This window comes from Sciurus carolinensis, chromosome 2 (assembly GCF_902686445.1).
Source record: "Sciurus carolinensis chromosome 2, mSciCar1.2, whole genome shotgun sequence".
NCBI classification, from domain to species: domain Eukaryota; kingdom Metazoa; phylum Chordata; class Mammalia; order Rodentia; family Sciuridae; genus Sciurus; species Sciurus carolinensis.
In genome coordinates, this window is record NC_062214.1 from 86,701,369 (window position 1) to 86,718,717 (window position 17,349).

The 17,349-nt window shown below is 52.5% G+C and overlaps 1 protein-coding gene across 1 annotated transcript in view; it reads right to left on the minus strand.

The window, feature by feature from the left end:
- Window positions 1-905: 905 nt before the first annotated feature.
- Window positions 906-17,349, minus strand: part of Coro2b (coronin 2B) — a 132,896-nt gene continuing 116,452 nt past the window's right edge. Inside the window, exons 4-12 of the mRNA XM_047539912.1 lie at window positions 16,603-16,752; window positions 15,873-16,037; window positions 13,096-13,212; window positions 11,587-11,691; window positions 10,969-11,065; window positions 7,625-7,737; window positions 7,247-7,337; window positions 6,916-7,055; window positions 906-2,769 (exon numbers count right to left, since the gene is read on the minus strand). Of these exons, the coding sequence (XP_047395868.1) occupies window positions 2,638-2,769; window positions 6,916-7,055; window positions 7,247-7,337; window positions 7,625-7,737; window positions 10,969-11,065; window positions 11,587-11,691; window positions 13,096-13,212; window positions 15,873-16,037; window positions 16,603-16,752 (1,110 nt within the window). The 3' untranslated portion in view covers window positions 906-2,637. The remainder of the gene's footprint in view (window positions 2,770-6,915; window positions 7,056-7,246; window positions 7,338-7,624; window positions 7,738-10,968; window positions 11,066-11,586; window positions 11,692-13,095; window positions 13,213-15,872; window positions 16,038-16,602; window positions 16,753-17,349) is intronic.

Below are 17,349 nucleotides of genomic sequence, written 5' to 3' on the forward strand. Positions count from 1 at the left end.
GACCAGAACTGGGTCTGGACTCTGGTGTCTGGTGTCCTGCCCAGGATTCCCCTATAGCCCTCCATCCTTCCTCCTCGGCCCTCTTCTCTAAGATTCACGCTGCTTTCTGCTAGCTCTTCTGGGTTTTCTGTGGTGGGTTTGCACCTGTCTTCGCCCAGACAACCCTGGCTTGGTGACAGAGTGTAGTATCCACCATCCCTGGTCTCATGATGGGAACTGGTTGCCTTCCAGAACAGCCGCATCCAGCTTGGGCCTAACTGGGGACAGGCACATGCCTCCTTTGGTCCTGGACCCAGAAGATCCATGTCCCCAGACCTTTTTTTCCCCTACAGTGGCTGAATGATCTTGAGCATGTCACTGCTCAGCCTGACCTGAAAATGGAAATAATAGAGCCTGTAATGAAGAGCTGCTGTGAGGATGACGTGTGTCAAGTATCTGGCATTTGTGCTTTGTAAACTGTGAAGTGCTGTCCCAGTGTAATACACTGGTCTCCCCAGAGCTCAAGACAGAGCAGAATAACTGTAGAACTATTGACTAACTGGAGGATGGTCGTTCTCAACTGGAGGTGGTTTTGACACCCCCATGGGCATTGGGCAGTGTCTGGGAATGTTTTAGGTTGTCACGACTGGTGGGAGTTTCTATGGCATCTGATGGGTGGAGGTGGGGCACACTGCTGAACATTTTACAAGGTATAGGACAGTCCCCCCAGCCAAGGATCATGTGGCCCCAAAACCAATAATGCTGTGAGAAATGAAGATGTGAAAGCACATCTGTCGATACAGAGACAGCCTCTTATTCCAGAAGGACGAAGGAGCTGTGCGTGGGGAGTTGACCGTGGAGGTAGCACGTGACCAAGGGCAGGCACCACCCCGGGGTTAAATGAGATGGCCATTCCCAGCTTTATATGTTGAAAACATTTTATTTCAACTCTAACCTTGGGAGGCAGCATAAATAATCACAGAAGACCACAAAGGTCAATGGGGAAGAAAAAAAAGTTCCAGAAGTGTGAGGGGGGATGAGCTGAGGCTGTCTGGCATCGGGGTGGGACTAGGAGACCCTGCTTCAGCTCTGGGAGGGTGGGAGGGGCTCGCACCTCCCCGAGCTGCTGGAGGGCCCGTGCACAGGATGTTCTGCAGGGTAACTGCGGAAGAGCAGGTGGAGTGACGTGTGTCTAGCAGATTCTAGCCAGTGGAGCAGAGTGGACACCCATGGCTTGATCCCCAGGTCTCACCCCCAAGCTGTGACGTTTCTGAGAACAGTGCTTTTGGACTCTGTGGGTAGTGGGCCATGAGAGGAGAAAAGGAGGAGGAGGAAAAAAGAAAATGTGCAGAAGACCAAGTGAAATGAGGCATCTCAGTTGTGCGCCCCTGGGCCACTGCTGTTTCCTCATCTGCACGATGGAGCAGATGTGAGGATCGGTGGGACCCAGCGCGTGGAGAGTGGTGTCGACTTGTAGGTGTGGTGCCCACGTGAGCTGCTGTGGTCGCCTGTGGTCATTCTACGTGTGTAAGGCTGAAAGTGGCTGAGAGAGCGGTGGGGAGAGACAAGGCGGGACATCCCCAGAAGCCATTGGACCCCTGCTCTGCTGCCCCAGGCTGAGCTCCACCCTTCTCAGCCTTGGCTTCCTCCAGGAAAGAGGCCTCATCTCAGATGGAGTTCCCTGGGGGCAGGGTGAGAGGAAGGAGGGTCTGGGGCCCCCAGAGTGGGAGCCCTCCATTGGGCAGTGTGGCACATTGGCACTACTGGTGTGGGGCAGACGGTAGAAGTGGCTTCCAGTTCTCCTTCTGGAGAAACCTACAATGGGATTGGCATCTCGATGCAGTGGGAAGGGCCCTGGCCTTGGGGTCTGGACACCAAGGGTCCTGGTCCTGGGTACACCGTTGACCTGCTGGGTGCTTTAGTAGGTCTCTTCCCCATTGTGATCCTCAGTTCTTTCTTTTACAAATGGGGACACTAATCCCTACCCTGGCTGGCTCACAAATTAAATAGGAAAAGGGTGTGCAAGAGCTTTGAAGAGACTCATGGGGAAGGCAAGGGGTCATTATGGCCTTGGAGAGCATCCTCTTCATTCCCTGAAGACAAGGGGCAGGGGGTGGGGGAGACAGAGAGGAGCCTGCCGCTACTGCCGCGTCAGGTGAGCCAGGCTCGCAGGGCTGCTGGGCCTGCGGGAGGAGCCTGCAATCCAGCCCTCACTCTGTGCTTCCAGCCCTGACCTGCTGCTGGGCCGGCCTCCAGTTGAGTGCTGACATGTCCTGACAGCCCCCTTGGCAGGGAAAAAGTTCAAGTTCTAAGTCAAGCAGGGATTCTGCTTCCCGGTCTGCTCCCTGGTCTGAGGAGGACACCCCTCGGGGAGTCTGCGGTCCTGACCCAGAGCAGGAGAAGCCTGGCTCCTGTGGTGGCAGGCAAACGGACTGTCAGCGGGGGAAGGGGACTCCAGGAGAAGCTGGGGCTAGTATTAGCATGAGGTCAGGAGGTCAAGGGTCAGCTTCCAGTTCTTGAGGCTGTAGATGGGGGTCTTCAGGTTGGTCCCCCCAACTCCAGTCCTGGCTCTGTCTCTGGGGTCACTGGATAAGGGGAAGTTAAGGGACGAGTAGAAACAACGGAGAGATCGGCTTAGAAAACAGCCCGGCTGAGGAGCTAACAGTTTTTGGGGCTGTTGCGTAAGTTTTTCAGTTCCAGCTGTAGCTGCCGAATTCGGATGTCCTTCTGGGTCAGCTCCTCTTTCAATCGTCGAATCTCATCCTGTTGCCGGAAGAACATTCGGAGGAGCTGGGGTGGAAGAAGAGACAGGGTCATGGAGGGCCAGGGAGAGAACAGGTGAGAAGGGATTTGGCACAATGGTCTGCAGACACCCCGCCCCAGGCAGGCCTGCCGCCCCTCCCAGGAGTCCATTGATTTCAGCCCTGAGCAGCTCGGGACTCATCCCCCTCCACCTGTCACCCTCCAGACTCATCCATGGCTCCTGCTTTCCTTGTGACCTAAAGAAAAAATGCTCACTGATGAAGGCACGGGGCTGCAGCCCAGTGTCCAAATCTCAACCTGAGGCTTTTCTTTATCATCCGGGATGGAAACCTTTCTAGAATGTTTTTCTTCTGAGATTCTCTCTCCTGAATCTCAGGATTCAGAACGGAGCTTAGTTTTTGGTTTGATTGTGGTGCTGGGGAGGGATCCAGCTCCTCAAGCAGGCTAGGGAAGCTCTCTGCCACTGAGCTGCACCCCAGGCCTGGAACCCTGCTTTTAAAATATGGGGTTATGACAGGATACCAAAGTTTTCACTGAGAGGTGATTCATTCACTGGGTGGGCATGGGCAAAGCATTAGGCCTGCTGGTAGATTTGCACTCTATCGACTCCCGGGATTGACCACTTTCTTCATTTCCTCTATAAAATATACTGACAGATGCCCACAAAACACAGAGCCCTGGAAAGCAGCAGGCTACTCCTGGACCCTGCACATGAAAGCTGAAGGTTATCCATGGTCAGTTGTGTTTGTGTAATTCTGATGTGAGTTACATTTGCTATTGTAAGTGCATCATTTAATCAAATCTGATATACACTGATGAAATGAGGATAAGAAGAATTAAAAATAAACTTAGCTAAATGCTTTATAAAATCTTGCTAAAGGTGATGCTAAAAAATACAAGCTGGGTGTGGTGGTGCACACCTGTGATCCCAGCAACTTGGGAAACTGAGTCAGGAGGATCACAAGTTTGAGAACAACTGGGCAATTTGGTGAGACTGTGTTCCAAAATCAAAAGGGCTGGGGATGGCTGGGGATGTAGCTCAGTGGCAAAGTACCCCTGGGTTCAGTCCCCAGTACTTAAAAAAAAAAAAAAATTGTAGCTGAATTAGGCATGGATGATATAACTATAGAGATTGGGAAATGCTACCTCTTGACTGTGTGATGGTAGTGGCACAACTGTGTATGTGTCAAAGCTCATGGGACGACACACTACAAATCAGGAATTTTATACCCTAATTCACCTGTCTCAAAAGCAGATAGGTGAAAACCAGAGCTTTGCTTTCAGAATGACTTTAAATTTTTGTTCCACCAAAAACCAACTGAAACAGGAAATCGGAGGTAAGAGGTGATTTATGTGAGAAAGACATGGCAGATTCTAGCCAGGGGAGAACTCCTCAAAGAAAACATCAAAATATGCTGAATGAATGTATATGTCATATGTTTTAAATGAAAATCAATGGTTTAAGCAATGTCTGTATAATTTTTATGATTCCCTCCCTAACTTACTTTTTTCTTGTTTTTGTTTTTTAATTTTATTAACCAGCAAACCACTGATTCTGGCTATATCCGCTCTGAGGGACAATATGCTATTTTTCCTTATAGTAAATGATTTGCCCTCCATATTCTCAAAACTTCTTTGCAGCTGAGCACAGTGGCCCTTGCCTGTAATCCCAGTGGCTCTTGAGGCTGAGGCAGGAGGATTGCGAGTTCAAAGTCAGCCTCAGCAACTTAATGAGACTCTTTCTCAAAATAAAATATAAAAAAGGGTTGGAGATGTGACTTGGTGGTTAAGTGCCCCTTAAAACAAAACAAAAGCAAAAAAAAACCTTCCTTGCAGATTTTAGGTCCACTTTTTATCAAAATGAGCTTTATTGAAGTATAATGCTCACACCATAAATTCACCGATTTTAAGTGTATAATTCAGTGTTACAAAGTTGTACAACCTATGTCTCCTCCGCATGTCAAGCTATCAGTTAGTCTTTGTGCTTAGATCAATGTGTCTCCCTTTTGCAGTCTCACTTTTTCTTTGGTTGCTTCCAAACTGTGGGTGGAACCAGAGTCTGCAGGCTCTGAGCAACTTCTTCCCAACAAGATGCACAGCTTTGATACAGAGAGATCATGGCATCTGTTTGGTCTGCTCAGAGACCCTTTGGAATTTTCCTCCATGTTCTCACTTCTGATTCACACAGGCAGGTCTGTAGCTCAATGTGACTTGATTTGACACTACTCTACCCTGCCTGCTCCAGACCAGTGCTAGACCTGAGTTCAGGCCCTCGCTGCTGCCCATTTGGGCAGCTGCAGCAACCTGTGTATCACTACCTTTGAAAAGTAGGGCACTTTTCCAAAAACCTTTTCTTAAAATGGAAAATGTTAAATATTTACAAAAACAGGAGGAATAGCACCACGAACCCCCAAGTATGGATCACCCAGCTTCAACAAATAGCACATAACCATTCTTGCTTCATCTCTGCTCCTACCCACTTCCCTTGCACCACCCTCCTCGGGCATTATTTTGAAGTAAATTCCATTTATCATAAGATTTCATCTAGCCCTAGAAAACTGAAAATCCCTCTACAATAGCACATAAACATACTTCACAGCAAATATATTATCAGGGAACCTGTCAATCTCCCATTTTAAGTCTGTGAGATCCCAGAGGTCAAAGATATTCTGGTTTTTATTAATTATAGCAATAGTGTAAGTTGGTGGGATGGGTAGCCTCTAATGTGAGCCTCATGTTATCCTCCCCCCTCAAAAGTGGGCTGGATCTAATAGGCTGGTTCAAACAAACAGAATGTGGCTGAAGCGATGTAATGTCATCTCTCTCTCTCTCTCTCTCTTTTTTTGGTACCAGGGATTGAACTCAGGTGCACTTTACCACTGAGTCACATCCCCAACCCTATTTTGTATTTTATTTAGAGACAGGGTCTCAGTGAGTTGCTTAGGGCCTTGTTAAGTTGCTGAGGTTGGCTTTGAACTCAAAATCCTCCTGCCTCAGCCTCCTGAGCTGCTGGTACTACAGGTGTGCACCACAACGCCCAGCATAATGTCATTTCTAAGAAAAGGTTAAAAGACTATAGCTTCCATCCTGGAGCTCTCCCTTGCACCCAGGCTCTGAGGGAAGCCATCTACCATGTGTGTGAGCTGTCTTGTGGCAAAGTCCATATGGTAAGGACCTGAGGAGGCCTCTGGAACCGAGCCTCCAATCTGACAGCCTTTGAGGATTCACGCTCTGTCAGCAGTCCTATGGGGGAATGTGAAAGTAGATCCTTCCTCAGTCAGGCCTTCAGAAGAGACCACAACCCCAGCTACAGTGTAACCACAGCCTCATGAAAGCTACAGCACCCACAGAAACTGTGAGATGATAAACATTTGTGGGTATAAGTCATTTAGGTTCTAGGGAGATTTGTTACACAGCAATAGATAGCTATTATAGTTGGCCTCTTTCCTTGAGCCCTTAGTACAAGCTATTATCTCTTTAATGCTCATGGATTGCATACCCCTATTTTTCCATGAGAAAATGGACTTAGTAAGGTCAAGAAACTTGCTTAGTCACAACCAGGAAATGGTAGAGCCAGGATTCAAATGCAGATGGGTCCATGTAACTACTCCAGCTGCCCATGGCAGGCCCCTGTGACTTGTGGCTGAGCTGACCCCTGGGACTGGGGGTGAGGGGTGCCTTGGAGGGAGATGCCGTCAAAGGGTTATGGACAAAGTCCAGTTCTTGCTGTCCCTAAAGGAGCTTTCTCCCATTCTAAATGACACAAAGAGTACTTTCATAACTAGCCAGACTTTCCCACAGGGGCAGGAAGTGTCTGAGCCCATCAATGCTGCGATGCCCAGAGGTAGGCAGGGCTGCCATGCACTGGGACAGGCTTGCTTCTTTCCTGTAACACCACAGGACAGCAGCATTCTGAAATGGGTTCATGAGAAGACACACAACTCTGTGTGTTCATGAATCTGAGGCATGGGGGAAGCAATATCTCCCCAACATCCCAGCCTCTATTTATTGGGGTCAGAGGCAATGGAAGCCAACAGCAGGCTACTTATAGTGTTTGTCACAGGAAGAAAAATGCCTCCAAATGGAGCTGGCATACAGGCCCGAAGCCCATAATTGAAACGTAAAGGTCTTGCTCTTCCAGGGCCTGCAGAGGTAATAACTTATATTCCTTACCTCGTTCTCTGTCCTGGGTGGGACATTTTCTAATAAATCTATTCCGTTGACCACAACGCTCTTCTTTTCTCTGATGGGAGCCTTAAATACCACTTTTGAGGACTTCTTATAGCCTTCCTTCAGGGACATCAGCACGGGATCTAAGGAAGGCAGGGGAGGCATCTCACTGACGGGTGCTGTCAAGTGATGCCCGTCTCACTGACACGCTTGACAGCAGGCGGGTGTGAGGGCGAGTTCAGGTGGAGGTGTGCAAGGGGAGCCGGGCAAGCCAGGCTGAAGGCTAGAGCGGCAGCCTCTTGGCCTCCTCTGTGGAGTCCACCCACAGCGGTACCTCGGTTGATGCCTCCCAGCCATTCGTCCGGGGTCAGAGCTGGCTCCGTGCCTGGCGTCATGGGGTAAATGTCTTCCTGGTAGGAATCCGACTGTAGTGGGGGAAGGCAGAGGAGTGGACAGCTGGGGGCTGCTGAGAAAGACCCTGCTGGGCAGCCAGACTTCTCCTCCCTGACCTCCCGCCATGCCGGCTGCTTTCCTGCCTCCAGGTCTGGCTCTTGCCAGCTGCCTGGACCGGTCCCTGTACTCAGCAGGCCCAACTGTCCTCACCCGAGTGTGTGCTCCACTCCCCGCTCTGAGCCTGAAGACCCCAAACCACTGCACCTCCTGCTAGGATTCAACAAAGGGGCCCTTTGGTGCCCAACCCAGTCCCACTCACCCTCCGGGGCACGATCATGGAGATGGGTTCAATCAGGCCCTTGAGAGTCACCAGCTTGTAGAAGCGGAACACCTCGCAGGCCGACACATCCAGCCCGTGCTTGGGCATGACCCCTGTGAAGAGGCACACACGAGTCCACGGGGTCCCCGATACCACCCCTCTCCCTTGGTACATTTACCCCTGCCTAGTGTTCTCAGCCAGGGGCCAGGAAGAGGTTTGGAGGCAATGACCCACACAGAAGGCAGCAGGGTCACTGCCTCAGGCTGAATCAGGCTCTGATAAAATCAGTCTCTCTCCCTTCGTACTGGGGATTGACCCCAGGGTCTCCAGTTCTCCTACCGAGTTACAGCTCCAGCCCTTTTCATTTTGAGACAGGGTCTTACTAACTAGCAAGCCCAGACTGGCCTTGAACTTATGGTCCTCCTGCCTCAGCCTCCCCAGTAGCTAGGTCACAGGTGTGTGTCATGGCACTCAGCAGAATCTGGTTTTTGCTGGTCACTTCTCAACTAAGTCCCTTGGGCCAGACATGTCTCATCATGTGCACACTTTAGAACCTGGGCCTTGTAGAACCACACGCAACCGCAGAAATATTTGACTCTAGTTCACTCCTTTATTTATGAGGCCCCTGAGGGGCAGAGGGCAAGGGGTCATAAAGATAACGGCATGGCAGGGGCAGGGCCCCAGAGCCCATCACCTTCCGAAATGGATTGCCTTCCCTAAGCCTCCCTGTCCTCATCCAGCAAGAGGGGCAAAGCCCCTCTCCCACTCCCCTAGAGGTTAAACACAGCCTCAGGTGGTTTTCTGTGGTATGTCTTTCAGAACAAGTGGCGCCTGCAGTGACCTCTGTGTTTCTCTGGCCTCAACGTCCCCAACAAGTACATCTCCTAAATACCTACTAGGGGGCTGTGATTGTGGCTCAGTGGTACAGCACTTTCCTAGTATGTGTGAGGCACTGGGTTCGATTCTCAGCACCACATATAAATAAATAAAATAATAAATACCTACTAGGAGGGGTTAATGTGGTGTTAGCACAGCTCAAGCCAGGTTTGATTCTGCCCCTCTGCCCCTCTCTCTGCCTCTCTGAGTCCTCTACCTTGGACAGAAGCAGCCCTATGAGAGGGGATCGTTCAAAGATGCCCACTGCCAGCCTGACACCATAAGGACGCGTGGCGCGCCTGCCTTTCCCTGTGATGTAAATGAGAGGCAGGCTCTAGGTCTCCCTGGAACGGAAGCCACTCTTCCATATGGCGCAATTCAGGAGCTGGAGGGGTGGTGCAGTGGGTGCCCCCTTGGGATTTGGAGCCAGCGGGTCTAGGTTGAACTGTTTCTGCCACTTCACAGCTCCAGGACCTGCCAGGCATGAGTTACATAATGTCTTTCAGCCTGAGAAAAGTGCCTGGCTCCTGGTCAATGTTTAGTAGTGGCCAAGGTGAGGAGGATGAGGACAAGGAGACAGACGCCCTTGGCTCCTCTGTTCTGCTGTCCACCCCTACCACATCCCATGCCTTAGCCAGTGCTCCTGACCTTACTCCCAAACATCTCCTGGATTCCTCCCCTCCCCCCATTTGCATACTGTCCACCTAATTATCAGCCTCTCTTGCCTACAATCTGCAACTGCTTCCTAATGGGTCTCCCTACCTCCTAGTGGCCCTTCCCAAGTCCCTCTCCCCATAGAAGCTAGAGCAATCTTACACTAACATCTCAGACCACACTGTGTTGCCCCACAACCTACCCAAGAAAAAGAAAGTCCTCCAGTGAGTTCCAATAAAATCCAAACTCCTTCTTCTAGTTATTGCATTCCCCATGGCTCCTCCCCATCCCTGCTGTATCATAGTCTCTGCTATGTTTAGCCACACTGATCCTCCTTCTGATCAGGACATGACAGGCTCCTTCTGGCCACAGGGCCTTTGCACTACTTCTCCTGCTAGGACTACTCTGTCCTCTCTCACCATTCAGATCTTAGCTTAAAGTATCATTTCCACAGAGCAGCCTTCCCTGATCCCCTGGCCTAATGTAGCCCCCAGCCACTCTTGGTTCTGTCACCCCATTTGAGTATCTGCCTAGAACTCACTTCCAAGTGAGATTTTTTTTCTTACTGATTTGTTTGGTGTCTGTCTCTTTCTCAGTGGAATGCAATTCCCATGAGTAAGGCCCTATTCTGTCTTATTTAATATAATACTCTCAGTGTCACCCTGGGCCTGGTGCATAGCTGGTACCCAGTGAGCACTGCTGCACAGCTTCCTGAAGGAGCAGAGGCATGTCCTGCCAGGTACTTGGGTCATGGTCTCCAGCTCTGCAGTAGCCCTGTGAGGTGGGTTTGATTATCACCATCTCACAGATGGGAAGCTGAGACTGGGGAGGGTTAAGCACACGGGTGAGCCAGAATGTATGCCCAGGTCAAAGTCCAGGCTGCTTTTTGTACTACTTGGTGAAGGGGTGGCTGCGAAGGAGGTGGGGATGACAGCGAGCTGGGGAAAGGTGGGAGAGGTGGGGTTGACGGAATGGTCGTCAGGACCTTAGGTATCTGGGCCTCCATTTTGCTGTTGGTCACTGAACTGGGCTCTTTGGCCCTTTTCAGTCCTGATGTTCCTGAAGCTGGTCCTCAGACCCTGTCCATGATACCAGATCCACAGAGGGGAAAAGCCAGACTCAGGCCCCAAGAAGGAGAGTCACTATAGAAGCAGGAATGGGGGCCCCTGCAGAGATTCGTTCTTCCGAATGATTCGGACCCCAGAGGCTGAAGTGCTGGGTTATCAGCACAGTTGGGGTCAGTTGACAGGAACATCACCGGAAGACTTCAATGGTGGGAGAATGCGGTGTCTGAAGATCAGCTTGCCTGACTCGTACGCCCTGCCAAATCTGGGCCCTCTGAGGACCTGGGCAGCGGCTGGCTGAGGGATGGGGCACCTGGAACTTCTTCTGGCCCTATCAGGCAAGGACAGACCTGATGCTGGGGGTGGAGTTCTGGCTTCCCAGCACCTCAGGAAGGGCTTGGGTCTAGTCGCTGCATTGGACCTTGGTTACTGAACTGCCTTCTACACACGTCAGAACCACTCTGGGCTCCGTTCTCCTCATCTGTGATGGGGAATGAAGACAGAGCAGCCCCTGCAGGCTGCTGCTGGGCACAAAGGACAGTGGATGCAATGCCATGGAATGACCGAGCTGGTCCACGTGGGCAGTGACAGGCCAGCTGAGGAAGGGCCAGCTGACCTTCCCAAAGGCCTACACCCGCGGGTTCTGCCCTGACTAGCCTGTGAACCATGGCCTTCTGAGTCTGATTTTCCTTTTTAAGGGAGAGGTTGATCCACAAGACAAATGTCCAGGCAGCCTCTGGGCCCCCTTACCTAGGCCTTTCTGTGGGGCTGGTGAGCGGAACTCCATGAGGTAACTCAGGTAGGGCTTCTCTGTGCTGATCTCATAGTACCGGATGTTTCCGTCCCCCTGGGGGCAGGAGAGAGGGTGGTGAGCGCCCTGTGGCAGAGAGGGGGCTGAGCAGGCCCTGGTCCCCAGGTCTGCTGAAGAGAACTGCCCTCAGTGTGCATCAGAGGTCACCTAAGATCAGAGAGACCTGTGCTCTCCAGCTGATGGTCCCACCATGGGGGCTGACTGGAGGTGGAGGGCGGAGCATGTGTGTGTGTGCGTGCGCACGCGTGTACAGCGTTTTTGACAAACAAGACTGTATTCGCCAGTGACCTCTTGGCAGGTGTTTCAAATTCCATCATTCCTCACAGTCTCCACTTCAGGCTCTGAGCTCGACTCTAATGCACACCCCCACCCCCTTTGCCTTCCAGGGAATTCTCAGTCACTGCCACTTGGGTAGGAGTGAGTATGGACTTGAGGGCAGTTGTAGGTGGGAGAGGGTGAGGCCCAGGATTTGGGGTGACTCCTGGGAAGTCAGAGAGGCCAGGTGGACTCTTCTCAAGGGTGTAAAGGCCCTTTGGGACACGCCCCCCTTCCACTACCTTCCCAGCCAGGTAGAGCATGTGGGTGTCAGCGTCATAGAAGGGGAACAGGAGTCCAGAGAGCCCGTCAATTTCTTCCTCAATCAGTGGCATGGACAGGTCCTCCTGTGAGGAGGTGAGGACACGTCAGCCTATGTCCAGGCATCATGGCACATCACTCCTCAAATCCCAGCAAAGCCCTCAGTTGCAGCACTTTCATGCCAGGTCCCCCTCAGATGTTAAAGATCTTGTCCTACGGGTGGGGGGCAAGGCTGCATTCCTGTCATAAAAAGCAACCAGGGCAGTGGGAAAGCCCACAGGAGGTAGGGTACTTTTTCTCAAAGCCCCCCCCCCCCCCACTCCACTATTGCTGTGTCCCCAGGCAAGCCTCCGGATCTCTCTGGAGCATCTTGCATTTGTGACCAGGCCTCATTCCAAAGCCCTCTGGGCCCCCAGTGCCCGCTCCGGAAGTCTCTGACTTGCTGGGATGTTGTCAGAGCTGGCTGTGTGGGGACAGGCACCTGACTTGCTGAGGAAGTGGCCTCTGGATGGAAGCCAAATGCTTCCTTTAGCCTAAACTCGGCCAGTCCTCAGGCTCCGGCCCAGCCCGCTCTGTCCTGCGCAGCCTTAGCAGCTCTTCTTAGCCAGAGCCTTTTTTAAAAATACAAATTTTTATTTGTTCTTATTAGTCACACATGACAGTAGAATGTATTTTGACATATCACACACCTATGGAGCATAACTGCCCATTCTTCGTTGTGCACGGTGTAGAACCACACTGCTCGCGTAACCACGTATGCACAGAGGATTGAATGTCCGATCCATTCTACTGTCTTTCCTGTTCCCATTCCCCTCCCTTCCTCCCACTGCCTTTGTAACGAGAAATAGTCTTGTCTCAAGCGAAACGGAGAGCTGAAGCCACCGCCCTGCTCACTGCTCACCTCAGGGCCTGCTTCCTGGCCTGTGCTTCTGCTCTGGGCCAGGTGGTGGGTGTGGAGAGGATGCACGAGGGGACTGGACACACAGGTCTCCACAACCCCACAGACCAGCTAGGAGGCCAGCAAGGCCTGGCTGGAGGCCGCAGCTGGACACGGGCACACATGCACACTGACGCGGGCACTGCTAGGCCAGCGGGGATGAACTCTGCTCCCTCTCCCAGTGCGGAAATGCTGGCCTGGCTCCCTGGCAGTTCTCAGCAAGGAGTGGCCTTGGCCCCTTGCACCATGTCCCACTCCAGGATGGAACCCCAGCACATGCTGGGGTGCATGTGGAATGTGAGCCTGTGTCTGGGCGGATCTGGGCCCTTTCCAGGTATTCCCTATGGCTCCATCCCTCCAGTACCAAATGGGCCTCATCCAGCCCTTCCCTTCTCTGATATCTCATCCTCTGTTCCACATGGAGCAGAGATCCCTCGCCCCGGGGTCCAGACAACAAATCTCTGTTCTTGCCCCATCTGAGAAAGAGAACCCGGGCACTCAGGCCTAGGTAACCTGTTCCCTTCCTCCCACCACCTGGCCTCCCTGTACTGACCTGGTCCCAGAGGGCGATCTGCCTTGTGTTCCACCTGGAGACCCCTGTCGTGAGGAGCCGCTTCATGTTTCCCAGGAACACCACCCGGTTCACACGGTGGTTTTTGCAGTTGGCCTCCTGGTGGGACAGACAGCAAGTGAGCCAGGGACCCTGACCCTTGGGTACTGCAGTGGCTGAATGGAGCCCACAGGAGATATCCATGTCCTAATCCCAGAATACTATGGATGTTGCTTTATTTGGAAAAAGGGTCTTTTTTTTTCTTTCTTTCTTTCTTTCTTTCTTTCTTTCTTTCTTTCTTTCTTTTTTTCTTTCTTAATACCAGGGATTGAACCCAGGGGCACTTAACCACTGAGCCACATCCCCAGCCCTTTTTTATCTTTTATTTTGAAATAGGGACTTGCTGAGTTGCTTAGGGCCTACACTAAATTGCTGAGGCTGGCTTTGAACTCACAATCCTCCTGCCTCAGTCTCCCAAGTCGCTGGGATTACAGTGTGAGCCACCACACCTGGCTGGAAAAAAGGGTCCTTGCAGATGGAATTAAGTTAAGGATCCTGAGATGAAGGGTACCCTGGATTACATAGGTGGGCTCTAAATGACATTGCAAGTGTCCTTGTAAGAGAGAGATGAGTATACAGATGCGAGGGGAGGCGATGCGACCACGGCAACGGATACCAGAGTGCTGCAGGCACAGTCAAGGCAGCCAACAGGCGCAGAAACTGGAAGAGGCCAGAATGGATCCTCCCCCAGAGCCTCTGGAGTAGTGTGGCCCCGCTGACAACTGGATCTGGGGCATCTGGCCTCCAGAGCTGCGAAAGAACACAGTTCTGTTGTTTTCAGCCACCTCATTGGTGGTGAGTTTTTGCAGCAGCTACAGGAAATGTACAGGTGCTGTGCAGCAAGGGAGCCCCAGGAACCAGGCAGGCCTCTGCTGGCGGGTGGAAACAGGAAGGGAGGGATGAGCTTCCACCAAGCCCAGGGAGACACAGGTGTCAGGTGCTCTCTTAAACTCCAGACACCTGCTGGAAGGACTCTTTACCCCCATTTTGAGGACAAGAAAACAGACTCAGGAAGACACAGGACACTGGTTCTGCTTCACTGTGCAGAAACTCGGTTTCACCAGGAGACTCCTTCTTAACTGAGTGTGCTCCTACGAGGGGTTTTCAAGATGGCGGACTAGAAGGCGGCCGCATTTCATGTTGCTCCAGGACGCAGGATTCAAAAGAGGAGATAGTGAGAGGCTTGGGACCAACTCAAAGCCGCTGGGTGAGTCTCTCCCGTTGGGGAGGCGTCCCGGATGGAACGCAGGGAACTTTGTGAAGTGGAGTTGCTCGGCGAGACGCCCCTCCCCCCGTCGGAGCACTAAACACGGACACCTGGGATCATCGTAGAGGAGGCGGCTCAGCACAGCGCTTGGACTCGGAGCAACCACTGGGGCTCCGGGCAGCTGCCTGAGGAGGAGCTGCGTGGCGAGCTGTTTGGACTTAGAGCGACCGCTTCTGAACACCGGGGGGCTGCCCGGAGGAAGAGGAGGAGCGCGGCGGGTCGCTTGGTCTAGGAGTGACTGCATCAGAGCCACAGGCGGTTGCCAGAGGAGGAGCTGCGTGGCGAGCTGTTTGAACTCAGAATGTGCTCCTACGATACTGAGTTCCTCCCGATTAACCATAGTTCTGTGCCAGGTTAGTCAGCACCAGGTTGGAAAGGAGGAGTGGGGCAGCCCAAAGGTCCAGGCTGGCTATACTCGATCTGGGCTTTAGTCCCAGTTCTGCTGAAAAAAAAACAAAAAAAAAAAAAAAAAAAAAAAAACAGCCTGGGAGAAGTCTTCAGCCTCTTTGGGTTTGGATCTTCATCGGTGAGTTGGAGGTTGAATCCTCTGTGCTCCAGCATCTTTTCTGTCCACCCCATGGACTGTGAGATTTGTTTCTCAGCCCTCCAAGGATCACTGTTGTCATGTGCAGAATGGGAAGAGCAACAGTATCCACCTGGAAAGGCTGGCTGTCTTGAGGACTAATGGCAATAATGATGCAGAGACCTTGCAGGTGCCTGTCACTCACCGAGTGTGAATGTTGGTGAATACTAATGATGCTAACAACTCTAATTATTTTTTTCTGTAGTCCCAGGAGAAGGTGACTTTCTGGTCTTGCAATATTGGATTCTTCCAGGATTAACACACCCAGGTCAAGCACTGATCCTTCTTGTGTAGTAGGCACAATTTGGTCCATATTTTCCATCGTACCCAGCCCCATGACTGGCATACAGCAGGTGCTCAAGAAAGGTTCATTCATTACTCCTCAATGGAACCTAATCCCTTCCTCACACTCAAGACTCAGGACATTCACAGACCAAAAACAGAGCTAAGGTCACCACCAACCTCCCCACTTGGAGCCTTTTGGGGGGATGGTACCCTGAGCCATTTCCCCAGCTCATCCCACGTAGGTGGCCCGGCAGTGAGTCCAAAGTCTCCTCCTTCTATGCCCATGATGGGAACTGGTTGACACCTGAGGATTCATATGCTAAAGATGTCATCCCAGCAGGCCAGAAGAATCCCATCTGGAGGAGGCAGTTGAAGTGGGAACAGGAAAAGGTACTGGGGTCCCTCCCCACCCAGAACAAGGCAGGACTCCTACGAGCAGAGAAGTGCCCAGAGCAGCTGGGCTGGCAGGTGACCAGAGCGTGAGAGGAGGGGCCCGGCACAACCTCTTCCTCCAGGCCCGGCTGAAAGCTGAGCCCCAGGACCAAAACCTTCCCCCTCCACCTCAAAAAAAATGTAGGGTTCCACCTGCAGAACGCGGCCAGAGCGGGGCTCGATCACGCGCAGCTTCTTGTCCTTGCAGGTGGTGGTGAGCAGGCTGCCGTCCGTGTTGAAGGACATGCAGAGGATCACATCAGTGTGGCAGTCGATCATTTTCACCGGCTCGCCCACATCCAGGTTCCAGATGAGGACCTGAGAAGGCAGACACGCAGGAGGGGGGTCAGCCACTGCTGTAGTTGTGGGCGTCTGTCCTCGCTCCACCCCTGGTTGCCCTGGGAGAAACACCTCGTGCAGAGCCTGCGGTGTGCTGGGCTGCAGCATGGCGTCACTGAGTTCTACTCAGAAAAGTTGACGCGTCTGGTTATGCAGATCCACTAATATCCTTGCACAGGTCCCAAACCCAGCCTGGACTGCTTTGGCAATTGACAAGAAGGATGAGTCCCTTGCCTGGTCCCAGGTACCTGGCACCCCTCTGTGGAGGGCATGCCTGGGGTTAGGGGATGGGGCTCCATTTTCTTCCCTCCAGTCCATCCACCATCAGAGAAGGCGGGAAAGATGCCTCCAGGCCCTGTGGACCCCAGGAGCAACGGGGTGCACAGGGAATGCTCAGTTGTGCATAGTAAATGAATGAATGAGACCATATTAGTGAACATGCTTAGGAAAAGGGCCCCCATAGGTCCCTGAACATCCCCTTCTGTCTCCCTACCACTCCCTGCTGAGTTGACTCTGCTTGGTGCCCCCCGCCCCCGCCGTGCACCTTGTAGTCGTAGCCGGCACTGAACAGGATGTTGTTGGTGGTGGGGTGCCACTCCACCAGCCCCACGCGCCGGCTGTGCCCATGGAGCTCCAGCAGTGCCTCGGTCATGTTCCGCTTCAGCCCGCCCTCGGGGATCTCCCAGATCCGCACCTGCAGTGGGGACGAAGAGTTTTGGCTGGGTGGGCAGGGCAGGAGGTGATATCGAGGGTTCTTTTCCTGGGACACCAGGCTTTTCGAGGCTAGCCAAGTGAGGCACCACCTGGTTCTCCTGTGGAAGGGGTCAGGAGTGACCAGAGAGGAGACCGGCTCCACTCTGCCTTTGGGAGGGTTTTCTCCAAGAAGTCTCTGCAGACCTAAGAGGATGATCCTGGCATGCTGGTGTTGCTGTGGTCTGGCCAGGTTCAGGACCATGCACGAGCTGCTTTTAGCAAGCGCTGGAGTAGAAAGCCTACCTTCACTTCCCACCTCACAGCCTTCCAAGAGAATCTGCCTTCCCTCTGCTCTCCTCAGTCTCAGTTCCTTCGGTTCCTCATGACCTGGGCCCTCACTCTGTGCCCAACCCAGTATGGACACCTGGGTGGAAGGAAATGTATCTGGGAGGCTGGGAACTCCCAGTCTGTCCTGATAGGTGATGGATTCAGGGACGTGACTCGGGTTGGAATCACTGAGCCTGAAGGACGGGCAAAGCCTGGAATGGGGTTGCTGTTTTCAGTCTTCTGGATGCTGATGAAGAGGCAGAAAAAGGTG